The sequence below is a fragment of the Aquila chrysaetos genome, chromosome 1 (assembly GCF_900496995.4).
Source record: "Aquila chrysaetos chrysaetos chromosome 1, bAquChr1.4, whole genome shotgun sequence".
In the NCBI taxonomy this organism is placed as follows: Eukaryota; Metazoa; Chordata; class Aves; order Accipitriformes; family Accipitridae; genus Aquila; species Aquila chrysaetos.
This window is the reverse complement of record NC_044004.1, coordinates 69,329,152-69,350,815: the sequence shown is the minus strand read 5'-3', so window position 1 is coordinate 69,350,815 and position 21,664 is coordinate 69,329,152. Positions and strand designations below refer to the sequence as shown.

At 35.9% G+C, this 21,664-nt stretch overlaps 1 protein-coding gene across 2 annotated transcripts in view; it reads left to right on the top strand.

The window, feature by feature from the left end:
* LOC115335873 (hedgehog interacting protein) overlaps window positions 1–21,664 on the top strand; it is an 84,423-nt gene that overhangs the window by 49,135 nt on the left and 13,624 nt on the right. For both annotated transcript variants that reach the window (XM_030002295.2, XM_030002222.2), the window contains exons 5-11: window positions 6,797–6,948; window positions 7,394–7,567; window positions 8,974–9,117; window positions 10,014–10,135; window positions 12,184–12,307; window positions 12,999–13,129; window positions 13,742–13,823. In XM_030002295.2, the coding sequence (XP_029858155.1) occupies window positions 6,797–6,948; window positions 7,394–7,567; window positions 8,974–9,117; window positions 10,014–10,135; window positions 12,184–12,307; window positions 12,999–13,129; window positions 13,742–13,823 (929 nt within the window). The remainder of the gene's footprint in view (window positions 1–6,796; window positions 6,949–7,393; window positions 7,568–8,973; window positions 9,118–10,013; window positions 10,136–12,183; window positions 12,308–12,998; window positions 13,130–13,741; window positions 13,824–21,664) is intronic.

Below are 21,664 nucleotides of genomic sequence, written 5' to 3'. Positions count from 1 at the left end.
GAAGTGGCATGGAAAGGTGGGTAAAGCTTAAAAGCAACAGAAAGAAGGAGAAAAAATAAAAGGTCATCAAGTCTATTCTCTCTATTAATGAAGGATTTTCATGGTCAGTAAATTTCTTAACACTTACTGCATTCTCATTCACTTGAAGAAATCTTTCTCGCTTTCCTAGAAGGCTAATTTTACAACACAATAGACCTCAAACCAATGCAACTGAAAAGCTGTCAGTAGAAGACAGGCTAGTGGAAGAATACTGAAGTATAGGAGAGCAGATATGCCAAATAAATAAATAAATAAATAAGTAAATAAATAAATAAATAAGACCAGAAAGTGGAGGCATGCCAGGGAAATAAGAAGGAGCATGCTTATTTTTTACCTTCCCTTAGTGGCCTCCGCTGGTGAACCACTCACTGAATTGCTGGTGGAATGTAAAGCTTCCTTGAAAATAAATCCAGCTGGGGACAGAGGTGGAATCACCACCTGTGTTCCCAGAGGATAAATGCTGCTTAGAGCTCAAGAGGCCTCTGTGGTGCAGGAAAGTGTGTAATTCACACCTTCTTGAGCCAGCTTTACTGAATGCAATAATCATCTGGTCTTTATTTGAATCTCCCTCTTCCGGGACTGATTTCCACTGTCTTCTGTTATTCCAATTCTCCTAAAGTAGTGCAGTACATAAAGTTTCTCAGTCCAGATGCAGACCTCACATGGGCTCATGGCCACCTCCTTGCAAGCACACTCGCAGTCATATGTCACTCTGCCCAAAACCTCTCAATTATTGGCTGGCTCTTGGCAGTCTCAAAGCTTTTAGCTGCTTCTAACCAATAATTGGGAGAGTTGTCAAAGCAGGATTCATGTCTTACTAGAAGAGTGTGAAGGAGGCAAGCTGTGGGTTTGTGTTGGGTTGGTATCTGCATTTATAAGTTTCATATACTTTCTTTAGGAGGACGGGAAGAAAGAATTGTATTATCAGGGGACGAGGATAATAATTTGGATTAAACTAAAGACTTGCCCAGCAGAACAGCAAAATCTGGAGTTGAGGAATTAAAAAAATAAGTACAGAGGACTAGGACTAGAAGTGAAAGGTCCTGCATTTAGTGACTGGTATCTTCAAAGGACTATGAAGGTAAGGAAAATAAAAAATGATCAAGGCCATGTCAAAATTTTGTCTTTGCTGCAACAGAAGTAAGAAGGAAAAAATAACAATTAGGTTTTAAGTTCCAGTGCTATCTTTAGATCTCAAACTATTTTTATTTATTTCTGTTTGAGTTATGGCCAATCCAGAGTTCTTTTGCTGGAAAACTATGCTGCATAATAAATATGTGTGTGTAATCCCTGTAAATAGGTACTCTGACTTTTCCCTAAGTGCAGAGAAGCCCCATTCAAAATCCATGCAGAACTGGTCTTATGAGTCACCTTCTTACTATCTTTTGATAGGTCTGACTTTTGGACCCACTGGGCACTAAAGGAGTGGGACATCATTAATTTATTGTGAGTTCAGTTGTCCTGTGAAAAAAAAGAGCATTCAAATATCACTGCAAACATCAGAGCAGACAACTTTGTGATGGGTGCACTTTGGCCATCAATGATTTTCAGCCAAATCCTGCCCTGCACCTAACCGTACAAAAACCACCTTTAACTTCAGTACGATTTGTGCTTAAATTCCAAGTAAGAGTATGGCCCTCTAAGTATTTTTCCTGTATAAATTTAATTGTAAAGCATTCCTGTATCTAAAGCTATTTTTAAGTCAACTATTAAAATAGTGCATTTGTTAAAATCAGTAAAAAATTTTGAAAATGTTTTTAAAAAATCCTTAGATAACTGCAAAGCCCTTTATAAATGAGGGGAAAAAATGAAGCTTTGCAGCACAACAGGAAAAAGGAAATGCTTTGGAGATAGGGTCTAGTGTGTATACTATACTGAGCCATGACATCAGTGTAATTATTTTTCCCTAAGGTAAATGTCTTATGTTACAAATTCTTCCCTTGCCAGAGGCCTCAGGCCCCACAGATGTTCAGATAGCAAAGCATTTGAGTTCTCAACACCCAAGAGGTCTATAGGAGCTCTATTCCTATACCATACCTACAGCCCAATCAGTTTCTGGTTTTCTCATTCTGTATTTGTTGTCCCTTTTCACCTGTCAGAGACACCTCCCCCTTGTGTTTCTCAAAATAGTTGATGCAGCTTTGAAAGGCAAGGTGTGCCCTTGCAGCAGACCTTTTGCTGGCTTCTACTTCTGCTGTAGTCAAGTTTCTATCCGGTGCTGGGGCCAAATTTCCAAAACATGTCAATTAAGCAAACACTTCCCACTGAGAAAAATACCTGACATTGATCTTCAGCCCTACAGTAAGATCTGGTAAAGGTTCACAGAAGCAGAGATTCTTTGGGGATCTCCTAATTAGAAATCCCTTTCTGAAGAGTTCATATGGTACTGCCTGATAAGAGATTTTAGATGTTCCATGACCCCTTCCCCCCTGTTTTTTACAAATAAAACTCCTTAAGATCAAACACATGGTAATACATATTAGTTATGGTATTTATTACATAGGAAATAAATTAAATTAAGGGCGATCATACTACCTCAACAAGTTACCTAGCATTTGCTCTATAATAATAGATGAAAGCAAATGATATAAAGACATTACATTAGAGTTAATATTTTAAGTCACAAATGACTGTTGAATGTACATATTTTAAGCACAACCCCTTTTAAAAATGTTGCTACTAATTTCCAACACGAGAGTGGTATTGTCCAAATGAAAAAGCTGTTAAGTATAAATGCCACTATTTTGTATAAGTGAGTGAATTGTGAAACCAATTTTAAAGGAAAACTCGGAATCTGCTACCTATATTGTTTACTATTAAGCCACACATAATAATGGAAATAAATGGTCATGTCTGGTTTTGCTTACTAAAATTAATTACTGTTAAGGTTGCATAATTAAGTGTCATGCTTACAATATGATGTCCTTTAAATGAACTAGTTAGCAATACCAGTTAAGGCATTCCCATGTATTTCTCCATATTTATTAGAGGAAATAATACATATATTGATGTAATGAAATGGCAGCACGTCTTAAAAATAACTGCAGCATATGTTTCTGTATTATAGAAAAAATATAATAATAATAAAATAATACTTCTGTATATAGTATCAGAGATATACCAGAGTACATTTGGAAACACAGAGATTGAAAGTAGAGCCCGCTTCTAAGGAGTGCTTATGTGAAAATAGCACCATGCTATAAAAATCCAGTATTCGCATGCAACAATTACTCTTCTTAGTGTTGGTCAAAATACAAAGTGGGTCGTATTGTGCAGTTGTTTCAGTTTTTTACAAGTGTAAATATATTACAACAGAAATTACAATGCAAAAAGAAATATTAAGAATACACTTCAATTGAGAACACTTACTGGTGTAATATACTTTCAGAACTGACATAAGGTACCTAACCATTTCAAAATGAAAAGTAAAGAAACACTTTAAGTTTAATGCATACAATTAATCTTTACTTGCCTTTGTACTGACTTAAGATAATACAATTCTGATTAAATTATTTTCATGCTTGTGGTCCTAAACTAGACCAAACTGGCTTTTAAAGGAATGTTTTTACTTTCACAGAACTCCTTAGCTGAAGCTTATAATCTGGCCCAAGGAAAATCAGTTTTGAAATAAGTGTGGTATTGGTGCAAAACATGCAATTACTATGAGTAGAAGGTAGGAGCGTTCAAGCTAAAGAGCTGCATAGGCAGACATCGGAACTGTGAGCTTCCAGGTTTAGTTATGATAGAGATTTCACATTGGCCCCAGTCCACAGTATGTTTAGGTAATTAATACTCATTTCAGCCAAGCATCATTCTTTGTCTTCGACACCCCAATGGAATACAAAGATTTGTCTCATTCTTCTTGCCCTTCCTTATACAAATGACAAACGTTAACGGTTATTCCATCCAATAGTGTAGTGCAGAATCTCATACAAGCTACTATGTCATCTACAGTTTGTTGGTGCTGGTTTCATTTAAGGGGAAACTTAAAAAGAAAAGGATGTCAATAAGTTATTAAGCTGCCAAGAGAAAGTTACGGATATCTGACTCATGGTATCTACAAGACAAGGCTATAAAGCCTGGGATGCTGGTTTCACAGTAGACATCAAAAGTGCGTTAATAAAACATAACAGTGAGGGTTATTCTATAGGGAAAATCTGAAATTTTGAAATTTGGTACATAATTATTCAGTTTGACAGTACCAAAATGACTGCTCATAAGGGATTTTGCTGGATATCTCTCAATTTACCCCACAACATACGAGACATAACACTACAGAAAACTATATACTTTCTGGCACCATAGAGATCATTTCAAAAGCTATGGAAGTTGTGGCAGTGATTTAATTGGAAACAACACGTTTGCCAGTTAGCGATAAAGCTGAAAGTACACATGAACAATTGTTTTCCAAAACCAGAAAGAATAAGCATGGAAAAATTCAGCTGGATTTCTAGTTGACCATAAGCCAACTAAAGGCTTGATGCTGCACTGATTTCAGTATCTTAGAGGGATATTTCCAAAGTTTTTATTAAATGCACAAGTAAATAGACTTTTTAGAACATAGTGTGTCTGGCTCACTTTGAAAAACAGAAAGCAGTGTGACTTTTCAGGGAGCAATAGATACATTCTACAAACAAAGAAAGTGATATATTGCAGTCTAATAGAATCACGCAAGATAGCAATTAGTAGAAATACTGGCCTGATCCTACGAATACAACTTGCCATACTTACTACCTTGCAGGTCCCGTGTTTCATTCATTTGTCAAATTCTTGCTTCATGTGCACTTCATTAAAAGCTCTTAATTTAATTTTCACCTGTTTACACTTTCAACAACTTCACTTTCACACTGAGACTGCTCCCATGACATCAAGTGCTAAATAAAATCTTCAGCTTAGTAACAGAAACATCTTTTCTTACTAATACTTTCAATAACTCACAATAACTCACCTTGAAGGGCAGGCCTAGTGTGACTCATTGACATTCCTGGGCCCTTAAATGAGTTGAACTCATCTCTCAGGAGAAGAAATAGGACTGTCTTTGTCTGGGCACAGCAGATAAAATCATTCATCAGGAATCTTTGAAATATTCCTTACTGTTCCCAAAGCAACTGATTTGCCTCCCTTTGCTTCAGACTTTATCAGAGGAACTTGGTCAAAACTCTTAGAAACTCATACAATAATATCTACAATCAGTTCAGACTCAGCTGCAGAATTATTTTTGGCTCGTCAAGGAGAAAGAGCTAGATTACCAGTCCCTTCATCCATGATGACTGCAACTGATTTGGCAGCTCTAACTAGACTTTCAAAACTAACCTCTCTGATAACCCCCTGAAACTGAATTTTTCTAGCAAATAAACTAGCAAATTTTGGCTGCCTCTAAATTAGCAGGATCCAGATTTCATTGTACAAATCTCTTTGTATGGAAATCTCTTGACCTATTTACATCTCTATTTCTGACTCAGGTTTCTCTTTGGTGGTTGTGATTAAAAAGGAAGTATGGCAATCATGTTGAATTAAAATAAATTAAAGCTGTGCACTTTCCCAATTAAGCCTTTTGTGGGACGTCTTTCAACAGGAAGACAGGCCCATCCATTACTCTGAATTGCAGATACATTTTAAAAGCTTCATTCTCTCTTATAATTTAAAATTTCATAATTACTTATCATGGGTGTGGTTAGAGTTGCAAAACGTTGTCTCCTTATGGGTGCAGAACTGGAGCACTTGAATCTACAACAGAGTCACTAGTTTTGAAAGGCTGGCAAACTCTGAGTTAAACTCCAAAACAACTATCAGCTTGGGAATAATCACATATATGAATTGAATTTGCATTTTTAATTAGGTACTCCCTTTATTTCTATGCCCTGTATTACTTCAACAGCAACAAATGAATCTAAGTTTCATTCTTCATTTATACAAATACAATTTTAGGCATAGTAATATTACATACATTTTTAGAAGCCAAAGAGAAAATTGCCTTCTATTTAAGTACACAGGGTATTTGCATTGTCACAGTACATTACATGAATTTGATGCTTAACATGTAACTGTACTAATCTTTGTGGCAAACATAATAACAAAAGAAAGTTTTTCAGAGATTTTTCTATTTTTATTTTAAAAAATAACAAAAACCTTTCCATTGAAGGACCACATATAAAACTATGGTTTCTCTGCACAGAGACCAAGGCTGCTTATTACCTACAGTATACTAGCTATGATGAACAGACCACCATAGTTGTGACAACTGATGTTGCTGCCTCCAGGGTAAAACAAAGGTTTACATATTACACAAGCAATTTAACTGTTTTCTAAACATATTGCCAAGACAGTGGGAGTTGGCAGCCAGCACTGTGTTTTAGGTTTTGGATACTTGGATTAGAAGTGACTGCTGATTATAGACCTTTTTATTTGTCTTCTACGAATTACAAGCAACCTAGTAACCCAGCAAAGAATCCTTCACAGCACTTAAACTTGTCTTCATGGCTTCCCAAAGATTACATACACAAATCACTCCACAAAAGTGGCGTAAGAGACTTGTGCATAGATAACTACATAAGACAATTGTCTTGTTCTAACTCTTAAAGACTTCCCCAAAGTGAAATGTTTTATAATCCTTTTTGTGCAGTAGTCAGGAAAGAAATAAAAGAGTTTGGGCAAAGATTATCCACAAGAAAGAAACTTTTTTTTTTGGGTTCCAGCTGAAACACAATAAAGAACATAATTAACTTCACAATTCTTTGTGTTTTTCATTTGACTGCAGGGAGGAGATGAAAGAGGACTGTTAAGCCTTGCATTCCATCCCAATTACAAGAAAAATGGAAAGCTGTATGTGTCTTATACCACCAACCAAGAACGGTGGGCTATTGGACCTCATGACCACATCCTTAGGGTCGTAGAATACACAGTATCCAGGTATCAGTAGAAGTCTAAAATTCACAAATTCTTTATTTCTCAGCAGCCTTTTCATTTTCATTTTAGTATTTAGTATTTCCCATTTCTAAAATGAACTATCAGGTTTACAATATGTATACTTGGGTACTTGCAGAAAAATTATTGCTGATTTTATTTCAAACAGTAGTTTTGGAACACCAGTAAGTACACTGGTTTATTCTCTTTAAGACTTTTTTTAGTTATTCTGTCATTTTTTCATTATAGTTATTTCCTATTGTGTATAGGCAGCAAAATATTTCTTTGTGAATGCTGGAAAGTTGAAATTTCTCAGAAATAATTGTTTGACATTTTTCCACCAAGTTACAACATCCATATCTTAAAGTATAATTTGAATGACTCAAGTTTATTTTTAGAAAGAAGAACGATAGTGAATTGTGAAAACTGTGTTCATATCTTTATATTGCAGGAAAAATCCACACCAAGTTGATATGAGAACAGCAAGAGTGTTTTTAGAAGTAGCAGAACTGCATCGAAAACACCTAGGAGGACAGCTTCTGTTTGGCCCAGATGGTTTCCTATACATTTTTCTTGGAGATGGCATGATCACTCTAGATGATATGGAGGAGATGGATGGTTTAAGGTACAAAAACTGCCAATGGACAGAATTCTATTATTTTCTTCTGTTTTTGTAAAGTATTTGAGGTCAGAATCAAAAGTGATCAGCAGTTGTCAGGACAAATCTTACGCCGTCTTCCTTTACTACATAATCCTACTATTTTCAGTGCCTGCGTTTAGCAAACTGCTGATTTTCAGAACAGTCTTACTGCTTAAATACATGTTCTTGTAGTTGTGTGCTATCAAACCATTTAAATATTGGAGCCCTCACCAGCAGATGCAACTGTATATAAGCACAGGTTAGACTTCTTTTTTCCAAACTATTATTCTATGAACAGGACAACTTTATTGAGCAAACATTCTAAAAAAGTGTCTACAAACACTTACCAGAGTCAATAACAACACTATCACTTAGGAAAATGTCTAGAGAACATATGAAGCAGTCCTGCTTTGGTTCTACCTATACAATTTTCTCAACCTGCTTTTTCCCTCTGTTTCCTTATGCTCTGTTAGAGTTGCAACATTTGCCTTAATTTAGAGAAAGTGTGATACTGAGCCTTTACAGACCTAAAAGGAATTGCTATGCTCAAAGGCCTCTTTGGCTCAGCAGAATAGCAGGTGCTCCTGCCCTTTGCAGTAAGGATATACTTAAAACCAAGACCAGAGAGCAATAATACTTGATTTTAAATTCGTGTAAAACATGAGAGACTGAAACAGATACATGATGAAGAAAGACAGAAAGGAATCCATTTAAATACCACATCTTCTTATGTTTGCAAAAAGAGTTTTGATGCTCTTCTACTCCTTCTACATTCTTGTCCTTCTCCCTTCCTCCATTACAATCATGAATGTAAGGCAAAACATTTCACTCTGTCCTGTTTCATGTAACAAGAAAAGTTCTGATTCTTTACAAAAAAATACCAACATCTCCATTCAACCAATACAATTACTTACTTTTTTTTTTTTTTTTTAATTAATGTATAGTTAATCTTTGGATTGCACTGTGACTAGAAATCATTGAATTCAAGAGTAGGATTCAAAGTGTTAGCAAAAAGCATTATGTAACTACATAGTGATTATATCCATAGTTACTCTAGAGGAGATGCAGTATAAAAGAGTTAATAGCCTTATGTTTGAAGCCATAAAACAATACTGATGTATGGAAAGTTGCTCTCATTATCAAGTTGCTTCCCAACAGCATGGTCAGAGGCATTGTAGTATGCACATAACAAGGCAACATACTGGCCAGCTGAATCTTTGACAGGTTCTGCTACTGTTCTTTGGACTTGCATGTACCATAAAACCAATCTATATGTGATTATTCAGTAAAGTGGGTGATTTATTTTGCTGGTTCATGGTAGTATTATATGGACTAAATCTACCAGTAAAATACTTTTAAAAACCAACTATTTTATCCTCCAACTTTCTCAGTGATTTTACAGGTTCTGTATTGCGCCTCGACGTAAATACTGACCTGTGCAATGTCCCTTATTCCATACCACGGAGCAACCCACATTTTAATAGCACAAACCAACCTCCCGAGATTTTTGCACACGGACTCCACAATCCAGGCCGGTAAGTAAGTTTCAATTAAACTGAAGTTAAACTCTGGAGAAGATATTGTTTTCAACCAGAAATCTTTTATACAGTCGGGTAACAAAATTTTAATAATAAAGGCACTCGTGAACTTTTTAAAACTTCCACTCCTCCACCTCCACACGTATGTCACAGTTAGAAACAAATGTACATTGGCAAAGGGGAAGGAGAAGAGCATGCACAACTATTACAAGTCAAGAGTGAAATGACAGAAACAAAGTAGAGGATTTTTGTTTTTAATGAATAATAAAATGATTACCTTTATGAAAGAAGAGAACTTAAAGCAGAGAGTTGGTAAAGTACAGCTGAGATGGGAATCTCGACTGAGAAAAAAAGCACATGGAAAACAAATGAGAACATCTGGTGAAATCTAAACAATAACAAGGAGGAGAACAAAGCTTTAACTAAACAACACATAATTCAGCAAATTAGGTGGGTGGTAGTACTGAAGTGACATTTAAAGTCATGGTTTGAAAAAATTCAGAAAGTCAAGTTGTTCAGATAAGGAGTTGATTCTTGGACTTTTGAACAGTCCAAAATTCCTATACCATATAAGTCAGCTCATTTAGCTTGGTTAAAGCACTATTCATTTCAGGTGCTATTGAGCACAGTACATTTTATCACTAGGAAAAAATAGGTTTACTTCACATTATAGAAAATGTGGTGCAGGGATGGGAAAGGTGTATTATCTCTTGTATTCAAATCTGATGCACTTCTCAGATATTTTGGCTTAGCATGAAATAGGTGTCTCAAATGAGTAGGCACCACAAAGAAACAATAATCCTTCAAAATGTGATGCTTCATACTGTTGATAGAGAATTATACATTATGAACTCATCTATCTCATGGTTTTTCTTATATTTTTTGTTTTACAGATGTGCTGTGGACCGCCACCCAACAGATGTAAACATCAATTTAACTATACTTTGCTCAGATTCAAATGCAAAGAACAGATCTTCAGCAAGAATCTTACAAATAATAAAGGGTAAAGACTATGGTAAGTTCCATCCAGGGTAAAGCTACTAGAAACAGTCGGTTTCTATGCCCATGGCATAATAAACAGAAAGCAGAAGAAAATAGGTAAAGGACTGTATAGCCATGATAGGTAACTTACAGCTTAGACAGGATAGGTAACCTACAAAAACTAGAACTTAGGAAAAGTATGGTACAAGCAGATAACAGATGCAAGACAAAACAAAATTTAAATGACTCAACTTTGTTCTTGTTGCTGTAGAATATCATGTAAATAAGATTTAAGAAATATGCCATTTGCTACTCTGTCAAAGATCTTACTGTTGCTGCATATGATGGCTCATAAAGAAAAGATTTTGGAATATCAGGAAGTAATGAAAATGTATTCTTAGCCATTCACAAATAACCCTTTAAGATACAGAATGGAAACCTCATGTAATGTGCCTGCTATAATGGAAAAAGTGAGATAGACAACAACAGACCACAACCAAACAGGGAAATGACAGAGCTCTGTTTAAATGTTACTAAAAATGAAAAACTTAATGAAAAATGCACGATGCTACTACTTCATAATAAACAACTAGTTTAGATTAGATTGCAAAAAGATAAACATACTCAATTAGGGACTTAAATTTTTAAAGTGTTTCATGTTCTCTCTGGATCAGTATGATTGTCAGTTGCAATTTTAGTTTAATGTTTAACTCTGATACTCACTAAGATCGCTTGCTAGTTCAGGCAAGTCAGGTGACAGTTACTCTCAGCTATCATCTACCTTTCTTGACCGTTTAGCAGCTTGTAAATTCATAGCGGTAAAAGGTGATAAATGCCAAAGGTGTGTAAAGGCATCAAGAACTGGTCTATCTCCTGGAACATAGCATTTTCTGGTTTTCTTCACATCCCTAGTTCACCCATTTGTACTTTACTTAAAAGCAAAGCAGCTGTGCTGGCTAATACAATAGTACACAATAGTGTAATGCAATTGTTCTACTTCAGTTATTGCATGTATTTTCTGTGTTCATTTTATAAAAGCCAAACCAAAGAATAATATTTGGTAAACCACTGCTCCAATGGAATTTTGACTGCATCTTTATTGCAGAGTAAACTAAGCAATATTGTGTCTATCCAGAACAGCTTGCCAATATTAATAGTAGGCTCTGGGTCAATTGCTTCAATAAAAAAGAGCTCATCATCCTTTTCTCCCACGTAAAATTTGAGCTCTTACTCTTGCAGAATAATCTGGGAAATTCATTTATCAAAGGCTTGCAGGTAGCCCTCTGACTAAAACAAACAAGTTCCTATAAAAAAAAAAGGTCTATTGGCTGTGGCTTTCATTTAAAATTATGCAGTTAGCATGTCAAGTTGAGCCTACCTTTACCCTAAGCAGTATTTGATCACATGAATAGGAACATTTACACTGAAACTTCCTTGAAGACTTTATTTGATACGACTAAACTCTGCAATTTTGTAAAAAAAAAGAAAAAAAAAATATGTGTAGGAACTACAACAGCAGCGTAAAATAAGTTACTGCAAGAAGCTACGGCCAGCAATACTAGTGTTTTATGGGATGTAACACACATACCGTGTTTAAAACTGTGATGTTGAAAGAGTTTCTCAAACCACTGAAAGCCTTTGAAAACAAGTTCTGCTGAAAATCACTGGAATTTCTGCTCTTAGATACTGGAAGACTTTACAGTGAAGGGGGTCTAATTGTATTCCTGAAGTTCAGGAGATCCCTTCTGCAGACTGTATTGACACGTAAAAGTTAATAGCAGTAATCACATCAACTTCAATGAAAGCCCGACCTAATCTTTATATGGTTTTATTCTCCCAACCTGTGCACACAGAAGAAAGCAATTATAGCCTCTCCTATGTAAATCCCTAACCGATTGTTTCACAAACAGCCTTTGTTGTAATTTTCTGATTTTTTTAGTGTTTCATTTCCAGCAACACATCTTGAATTTTAAGGAACGTTTAAATGGAATTAACCTCTTTCTTGAAGTTGTAACATTTTCATAAATGTAAATCAAAATATGAAACTGCATATGATCTAATGCTACGGTAGTTCCTTTTTAGAAAGTGAGCCTTCACTTTTAGAATTCAAACCGTTCAGCAGTGGATCCTTGGTTGGTGGATTTGTCTATCGAGGCTGCCAGTCTGAAAGACTGTATGGAAGTTATGTATTTGGAGACCGCAATGGGTAGGTTTTTTCTAACTCACTCTTAAACAAAAATGCGTGTAAGGTATATTTCGTTATTGAGCTTCTGTATAAAGGAACACCAGTGGTCTTGTATATTGTGTCACTTTGCCAATTTAGTGGTGTGACAATGCAGATTAAATTCTAGATTTGGAAGTAAAATAGCACAGCATTCTAATGAATGGCAACATATGTAACATACCTGATCCTTGGTAAAAACTACAGACAAAGACAGTCACATTATGGCGCTCTTAAGATTTTAGGTCTACAAACACTTACGTGAATCATTTACATTATGATGGGAATAAATGTTAACCATGGAACTGTTTCCCAAACAGGTCTAACTGGTAAGACATTGAAAACTTTTGGGGTTTTATGGAAACATCACTGATGGAGGAAAAGAAATATGTTTTTTTTAATAAATGGGCATAGTTTTCCCATGCCAAATAGCTCAGATTCACGAATGGCTGTACAGTATAGCTTGAAGCCAATTTTGCAACGTTTGAATGACAGGAAGGGAAATGCTGTGCTTTTTAAGCATCTGAAAAATAAAAGGCAGGAAATCATATGATGATGAACTGCACAGATGTATCTATGGAACTACTTGCAGCAAGTGTTTACTTATTTATCTGGACAGTGAAAATTGTATTCAAAATGTAATATAACAATTTGCTTTATGTGTTTTTGAATATAGAAATTTTTTAACACTGCAACAGAGTCCTGCAACCAAACAGTGGCAAGAGAAACCCCTCTGTCTTGGCAACACTGGTTCATGTAGAGGTTTCTTCTCGGGCCCTGTCTTGGGATTTGGTGAAGACGAATTAGGTAAATAAAAAAAAAAAAAATGTTATTAAATCATAAGCCTTATTGGTAATGCCTGCTGAACTATTCAAATTTATAGTAAATGTTTAAAAAGAGGAAATCTAAAGCTATCTTTCCTTTGCCAAAGGTGTCTACGCTGCTCTCAGCTACACCTTAGACACCTTGTAAGAAGAACCGAGAAGAGAATGGGTTGTTGGAAGGGGCAAAGGTCCTTACTGTCTCTCACGTTCTGTGAACTGTGTCACTCACTATGACACAATGTCATATACTTGCTTTTATTCCCAAAATTACAGTCTTCAGGGGCAAAGACATTGTATGAGTAGACCAAGACCCTTCTTCTCCCTTCCTTCCCAATTTTATTTTTTTTTAACCAATTCTATACAATATGAAACAAAAAACATTCATGATAAAATATCTTTCACATTTTAGCATCTATCTGGGGAAAGTGCTTATTTAAATTTTCAAATAGCAATGATTCTGTTGTATATTTCAGTGATTAGTGTTTCTTCCGAAGTTTTTTTAATCTCATCTTGCAAATACAGCTAGATCACGAAGGTCATGTATTTGACATCTTAGGAAAGGAGAACTAATTTATTGCATTGGTTTCTTTAACAGGTGAGATTTACATATTATCAAGCAGTAAAAGTATGACACAGCCTCACAGCGGAAAACTCTACAAGATCATTGACCCAAAAAGGTGAGCATCGCATTTCTCACTAGAGATCAGTCTTTCCTTCAACAGGTTAAAACCCAAAAGATAAATTTAGTTCTTTCCATGTAGCTGAATCATGCAATACTGACATTCAATAAGAAGGGAAATTCTCAATGCAGGTGGCTTCTTAAAAGCAAATGTACCATCAGCAGCAAGCAGAATAGATTCACTAAGAGTAATCACTGTCTCATAGAAAGTGAATGTCAGAACAACAGAGGTGTAACCAATGCTAACATCTGGAAATTTTTACTCTGACATTATGCTAAATGCTGCCCACTTTCCCACCTAGATGCACATTCTTTGCATGTTTCCATAGAAGTGTAGACATATTTAATGTGGAACCATATGGACCAGTACAGTTAAAAGATGCTTCTGGTAGTTCTGAAGCCGAATGACTTGTAGGTACCACAGAGGTTACGCATCATCAGTGGAAGGCAGATGCTGGAATTCTCCCCAGCGCTACTGCTTCCTTACCTGCCACTGCAGTGGGACAGTGTACAATAGGAGCTGGCTCAAAAGGTTGGTACTGGCTGACAATACCTACTCTGTATACTGAAAAGCTACTACAGAATATAATTTGACAGTACTAGCTAGCGGACAAGCCATTCCCCGGTCAGTTCCAGTCTCACTTCCTCAATTTCAGTTTTGCCATAAGTAAGCTCTAAGGGACAAATTCAGTCTTTCCCAAACATCTTTTCTGTTGTAGAGGAGATACCACCAATGGAGAATAATACAGAGGACTGAATCCTTAGTGGGTGTGAATTGTCACTGCTTACTAGTTTCCAACTTCCTTCCATACCCCTGCATTTACCTGTCTCTCCCTGGGGACATTTGGAGCACCAAGGAAGGAAACCTTCTGTCCTTGGACTGTGTGCCAAAAATACACTAAATTCTTTAGCAGTTCTTAAAGCACTGTTCCCAAAAGGCTTATAAATCCCACTCAAATGATTTATAAGACATGGAATTAATATGATTGGTTTAATTATTTAGACTAATTTACCAGTTGTAAAATGAGGATAAATTAAAATTATCAAACCAGAGTTTCTTGAGATGTGATGTTTGCAGAGCAGCTAGAGCTATGAAAATATTAGGGAATCTGGAAAGACTGCAAAAAGCCAGTTCCCAACATGACCCGGGGGCCCCACCAGCAATAAGAGCAGATGACTAGCAGATACTCACTTTAGCCAGAGAAATACCATTTTCTTCCTGATGGATCTTGCTGCTCTATCAACCAAGTCTGTGGCATGTAAAGCTACCACATCCATCCTGCAAAAGCATCAGAAATTAACACAAAATGAAACGGCCAACAGAAGTGAAGATTGTTGTATTAATTACTTTGACCCCATCATACCCTGCAAAAGCAACTCCCCATTTGTTCAGCGTCTAATTCAGCATGCTTCCCCATTAGCATCAGACAGAGTTTTGGTTTTGCTGTTGACTGTTTAATAGAGGAATTTATTTACTTGTCAGAATTTAAATTCTAAAAAATTGTTATTGGGACAAGTGAATTCAATAGTAAATTCATGAAATGGGATGCACGCTGTACTATAAGTGACAGTGAGTTTCAGTGCTTTATAATTATACTATCCCAAACCTGTAGCAAATAATTTTGAAGCAGATGTTACTGCAGGTTAGTACAGTCTGTCAGTCAAGGTTATTATGTATGTTTTATTTATGCTTTCTGGTATTAAAAACATTTTTTTAGAACAAAACTTGCCATTCTTACTGGGATTGTTTAGTCTGTTGGTGTATGGTTTTAAGTGAATTTTACACCCTAAATCCACTATTAGTATCTAATTACATGGGGCTGCCTTGTTTGACCTCGGCTTTTTGTTCTTGTTACCTCTTCCAGTAGGGTGGTCTTCAGCTGACATACCTGAAAGGCCAGACCTCCCATTGCTGCACTCACGGTTGGCTGTTTTCATGTATGGAAAAGGGTCAAGACTGTGTTTGGTTACTGGTGAAAGTAACCAGAAAACTATAAAATACTTTTGTAAATTGGCACACAGTTGAAATTAAACACACTGTGGCAAAGGGATATAGTTTTTGGTAACACTTTTTAGAAACATGGGATAATTTTCATTCAGGCAAAGTTCTGAGTTTTGTTGTTTTTCAATCTCACACCTTTGCAAGCTTTTAAGTGAAAGATAATGAGTTACTTCCACAAAAGAGCATTGCAGCTCTATTTACCATTTTATATTAATTTCACATTACACATGTAAAAAACTTAAAAATTCCATAGCTTTGGCAAATGTTCATGTAATTGTTATTCATATTAATTATTATTCACATGCATTTTTTTGCATGCTAATATTTTGTTGCTCCTTTTAATGTCTTCCCCATGGTATGCGCCATACAAATGTATCAAATATAGGTGTAAACCCTAGCACAGTAAACTTTCCAGGACACAAAATAAAGATGCTACAGGTGGGCTATGAGCATCATGTATAAATAAAGTCATCAAAGTATTGATTTGTCACATCTTAGAGATTCATTATTTACTAACAAAACCCTGCAAGAAGTGGCCCCTGGCAGACTCATCGATTTGCAGAGAGAGCCTTCCATGCATGGGGCAGTGTAAAAGAACAAAATTATCATTCCTTGTGGTAGCCCCTTGCTGGAAATTAATAACTTCATGCAAAACCCAATCTTCTTCAGCTAGTGGTCATTTGTAAGCTGCTGAAAGCTTATGAAATTGTTCTTTTATTCTAAATAATAAATGTTACATGAAGATGCAGGATTTGATTTCTTTTGATCTTTGTAGAAAACTACTGCATAATCAAAATTGTTCTCAAACATAACCATGACCCTGATTTCCTTGTCTCAAATGTAGCTTGAGAAAGAAACCTACTACTTGGATATAGCTAGCAGTAGAAAAAAATTCAAAACAAGAGGGCAGGTTAAAACATTAGAAGATCAGAGGGTGAGGGTAATCCAGAGAACCCTTTGCATTTATCTTCAATGCTGAGCAATGGGAAAGTCCTATCCTAAAACAATCCATCTCATGTAATAAAAATGAGGTGTTAAACTGAGATGATATATGACAAATTGATAAATATGATCAACACAGAGGTTCTCAATCCCTCCATCAGTTTGAAACATCGAATTGAAGGTACCACAGGAAACTTTTGTTCATTTCCTCCAAATACTTCATGTCAATAACTAAAAAGCCTCCCATCAAATGCACAGAATTAAATAATCCTTCTTCTTGTGACAAGGTTGTTATAATGACACATTAGTACTTGGGAGCTCTTAGACAACAAAGTGATAAATCAGAAACAGAAAAGTTAAAAATGAATGTAAAATCCAAGTATGTGAAGTGCTGCAAAATACACATATACTACTTATTTCACCTAGAGTGAAAAGTATAGGTAATAGCATATTTGGCTTTGAGATTGGAGGAGATGTGGGAAACCCTAAGAATTACAAACACATAAAACCAGCATTAGGTAAATTATTTAAACTAGCAGACAAAAGAAAAATTTCTTAAGTTAAAACTGTGTCTTTGAAAAATATATCCATTCTTTGATGATTATAAAAAAAATGTTGTCACAAGTAAACTACTTTCCAGGGTTAGGAACTAATGAGAAAATATTGGGAGAAATACTTACATACTTCTCAACTAAAAGGTAGGGTTAGTCAGACATCCTGAAGATCAGTACAAATACTAGCATTTTATAAATTGTCTTTTTGACCAGAAAATAAACACTTTTTATTGTCTATTTTTTGACTTTCTGTTTTATAATTTTTCTGTCTTGCTTTCTGTTTCCTCAAATACATACTAATATCAATCACAAAAATGTTGATGAATGCATAGGAAAAATAACTAGGTAAACAGTGATATAGAAAATGTGTATAGGTCCAAATATTCCGGTTAGTCAATAACAGAGAAAATAGGAGACAAACCCATTAGAAAAGAAAAAGTAATCATTTTCTAGCATGATGAGAGGAGAAAATCAGCTGTGGACAGTATTAAAAATGCATATTTAAATAAGAAAGATCTGTTGATAGGTTCATATCAGCTGTAATTTAAACATTATTACCAGCTGTTCTTTGAAAACCATAGACAGGGACAGACCAGAAGTAAGAAAATAAACTTTGGAAGGTGGCAGAACAGCCATAATGTGGCTTTGTAAGTCTTCTTTTAGAATACTTAAATTTTGATCACTTTTCTCTCTAAGCAAGTCAAGGATAAAATGAAAGAGACTCAGAGAAGAATACACAAACTGACGGACAATGCAGAAGATTTCCATTTAAAAGATGAGGCTAGACCCAGAAAAGTTTATAGGACAGTCACACCATGCTGTATCCCCTGTGAAGTTTTAAGGGCTTGCCACTGTCGATACAGTGATTCCAAAGGGGATGAATAATTCTTTTGACCAGGATGGCTCACTGGAGCCAGCAGGTGATTTTTACGAAAGAGGGCAGAGCTTCAGTAAGTGTCCTTGCACACGTAAGAAGAATTCCTCTTCCTCTCCTTATAACACTTTATAGATCCGGATTTCAATATGTTTCGTATCAACAGCCAGAATAGCTGGTTTCTGTTGGATTGAAACTTGAACTTGATTCAAAGCATCTCACTTGTCTTTCATGCCCCTCCATCGTATGTAATTCCACTTATCATTCTTTTCATCATCACCTTCTGGGATTTCCGCTATAGGAGAGTATTTCCAAACAGACTGATTTCAAACACTAAGGGACAATATCTAGGTCATACTTCATTTTGACATTGTTCAGGGTCTTTACAAAGATTTTATTTTTTAGTATGAGTCAAGAGTGTTCGATGGTATAATAGAAAAACAGCATTTATGAAAGCATAGCCCTCTTGAACACTTTAATTATAATGGAAATGGAAACTCGGAAACATATGGTATTAGACTAATCTGCATCAAGATACTCAGTTCTGATGGCTTCTAGATATAATCTGAAGCTACTAGGGGAAACTCTCTGTAGAATGAGCCAATTTTGTTGGTGAATGCTCTCACCAACCCAGGTGGGCCATATGATTTCTTTCTGTTCAGAAAGTTACTATCCCTTAAGTCATTCGAGGGAATGGAAAGCCAGAATTAATGTCTAATTATGTTTAGTTTAGCCGGAGCATGCAAAATTCTTATCTCATTTACCTACCCACATGCAGTTACTATTCCCATAAGAGACACTAAAGAGAAATTAGAGCTTTTTGCGAATACCAGTCTAGAGAGTTTCACTTTACAGAAGTACTTCACAAAAACTCCTTTGTAACCATGATGGAAAAACCTAAGGATTTTTTTCAATCACATCACAGCTCACTGACTGTAAAAGTTTTTGTTTTGGTTTGGGATTTTTTTTTTCCCCTTTTTTTTTTAGTCTTTCTAGCATTGGCTATTAAGGAGTTCTCACTTTTTATCGCTTTATAAGGAAAAAACAGCTCAGTTTATCTTTCACTTATTTTCTGGAGCCTGCAGGAAGCCTCTGCCATCCTAAAGAAAGTCATACATAATAGAGCAGCTTTAGCCCAGTAAGCCAGTCTTTCCCAATTCATCAGTCAAAGTGTTATGCAAGTGGCCCCCTAAATTGATAAATTCCCACAGTGCCTGTTGACCCAGCTGCCAAGTGCTCATGCAGCAGGTGTTGTTTTCATGACCACCCTGACAGTAATACAAACTGTTTAGCAGTTGCATTGACCTCTTAGCTATTAACATTGATACAGGCTTCACTAGGGACTAGTTTTCAAACATGACAGAATTTCTTAAGACTAGAGGTCATGAACAAGTATACCATATAAGAATAAATTTGATATGCTGCTGAGTTTAAATCTTAAAAGCCGTGAGTTTTTTCCACATTATTCCCATGTAGTAAATCTGGAGACAAGTAATGAGCTTTTGGCATCTCTCCCAGGACTAAAGGTATACTTTTTAATTTTAGAAGCTGTACCTGAAGAGATGCTATATTTATTCTATGACAAGTAGTAAATTTAGTCTATGACAAGTAGTGAAACAAGATTATTTTTTCTTGACATTTTCCCTTATAAAGGAAAAAAACCAAACAACTAATGCACAAATTTTGGTTATATCACTTAAGCATCATTCTAATACGTAATATCTTGTGTGCAGTTAATTGAAGCATAACATTCTTTCCATACTTTTTTTACCACAATCAGGATTTCTATGGCCGTGTCTCTTGTTCGAATTTGAACATCCAGGAATTTTGTCTGGGTTATTTTTCACTTTAGTGGGAAAGTAGCGATTTTTTATATTGTGTCAAAGGCACGATGGAGGAATTGTTTTCTGTTCAGTACCATTGTATTACTGCTGAATTTGACCCTCCATTTGCATTGATTTATGTATGTCTGAGTTACAGGCTAGCGCATCTAGCAACTAAATCACTCTGTGTGTTTAGTGGAACTGTGAAGAGATGCACTAAAGAAAGCATGAAATCCTAAGCAGTTCCAGGATGAGTTCTAATCTATTAAAGCATGTTAGACTTTTATATGCCTCTAAATGAACAGTAGAGGCTACTTTCTTACACTAGCTACAGTAATGCAGCAAAGATTATTTTACACATCGTAGAGTCAAGAATTCTCAGCGCACTGCACATGTCAGCAAAGGGACCCAGCGAGGGCCCCAGCCCCCAGTACAACTTTTCCTCCATGTTCCATACATTTAGAGTTGTTATACAGTTTCATGAAAGCATGTTTTAACAAGCAAGATATACTGTACTGTACTGTATATATGAACAGCTCTTTAAGATAACTAGAATTGTACAGACCATATAAATAGTCATTATCAGCTACATTTTTGGCTGACTTTCTGTGGACCAAATAGTGCTTACTGTAAGAGTAATCACGCTGTACCCTTCAGAGTTTTATAGATTGAGGGAGACAAGGAAAAAAATTCTCTCCAGCCCACAGTGTGGCTCCATCTATTCCCCTCCATTTTCCACGTCAAGAGACACAGCGAAGCACTAGTTCTATAAACAAAATCGTAGCCTTCTCTAAGTGCTGGAAAGATCAAGTCCCAACAGTCAGTTTCAAGACTTGTGTTATCTTTGTGAGAGTCAGTTCAACTTATGCTGAGCCTGAAAATTTCCAACCCTTTAAAGCCTTAAGAATGCAAACTGTAAGTATTGTGGGGCAGAGACTTTCTCTCGATACATGTTGGTACCGTAACGGCATTCAAATCCTTAGAAAGAAGCATGGCTTTTCCCATAGTACAACTAAGGAAAACCATTCTTCTCACACACGGGAAGGCTTCTGCTGCAGCTGCATTTGTACTCCTCTTCTCCTAAGGCACTCTGCCAACCAGAATTTTTTCCATCTTTGTTTCTACTCCACCCCACCATTAATAAATACTATCCAAAGCTGATGAGTGCAAGTTATTGATTGATGGTAGAATAAAAGGCAAGGTTATATCCACAAGTACCAAGAGAACTAGAAAACTTTAAATCATAAAATTGACCAGTCATGCTTGGCTGGATACAAAAAAGTATGATTTCTGCCTCCCTAATTAAATACAAATAAAAAAAGAACCATATATTCCAGCACTAGTGTAGATAAAGACTTTACATCTATTAATAAAATAAATCATTATCTTCACAAATAAAATATCTCTGTGACTTATGAGGTCATTCTTTGCTAAAGATATGCCACTGGAGCTCTTTTCCAAGAGGTGCTCCAGGAGCCTGAGGTTATGCTTCCTGCTAAACACAGTACTGTATTTGTGTTTGAGCAAGAAAAAGAGACGACTCCCATTTAAAGTAACTTGAAAGACATGGACTTTAACAGAGACAGATGAAGAAAGAATGTTGTCTCCTATGCAGCTGGCTGTAAAGAAATCACCTCAAATTTA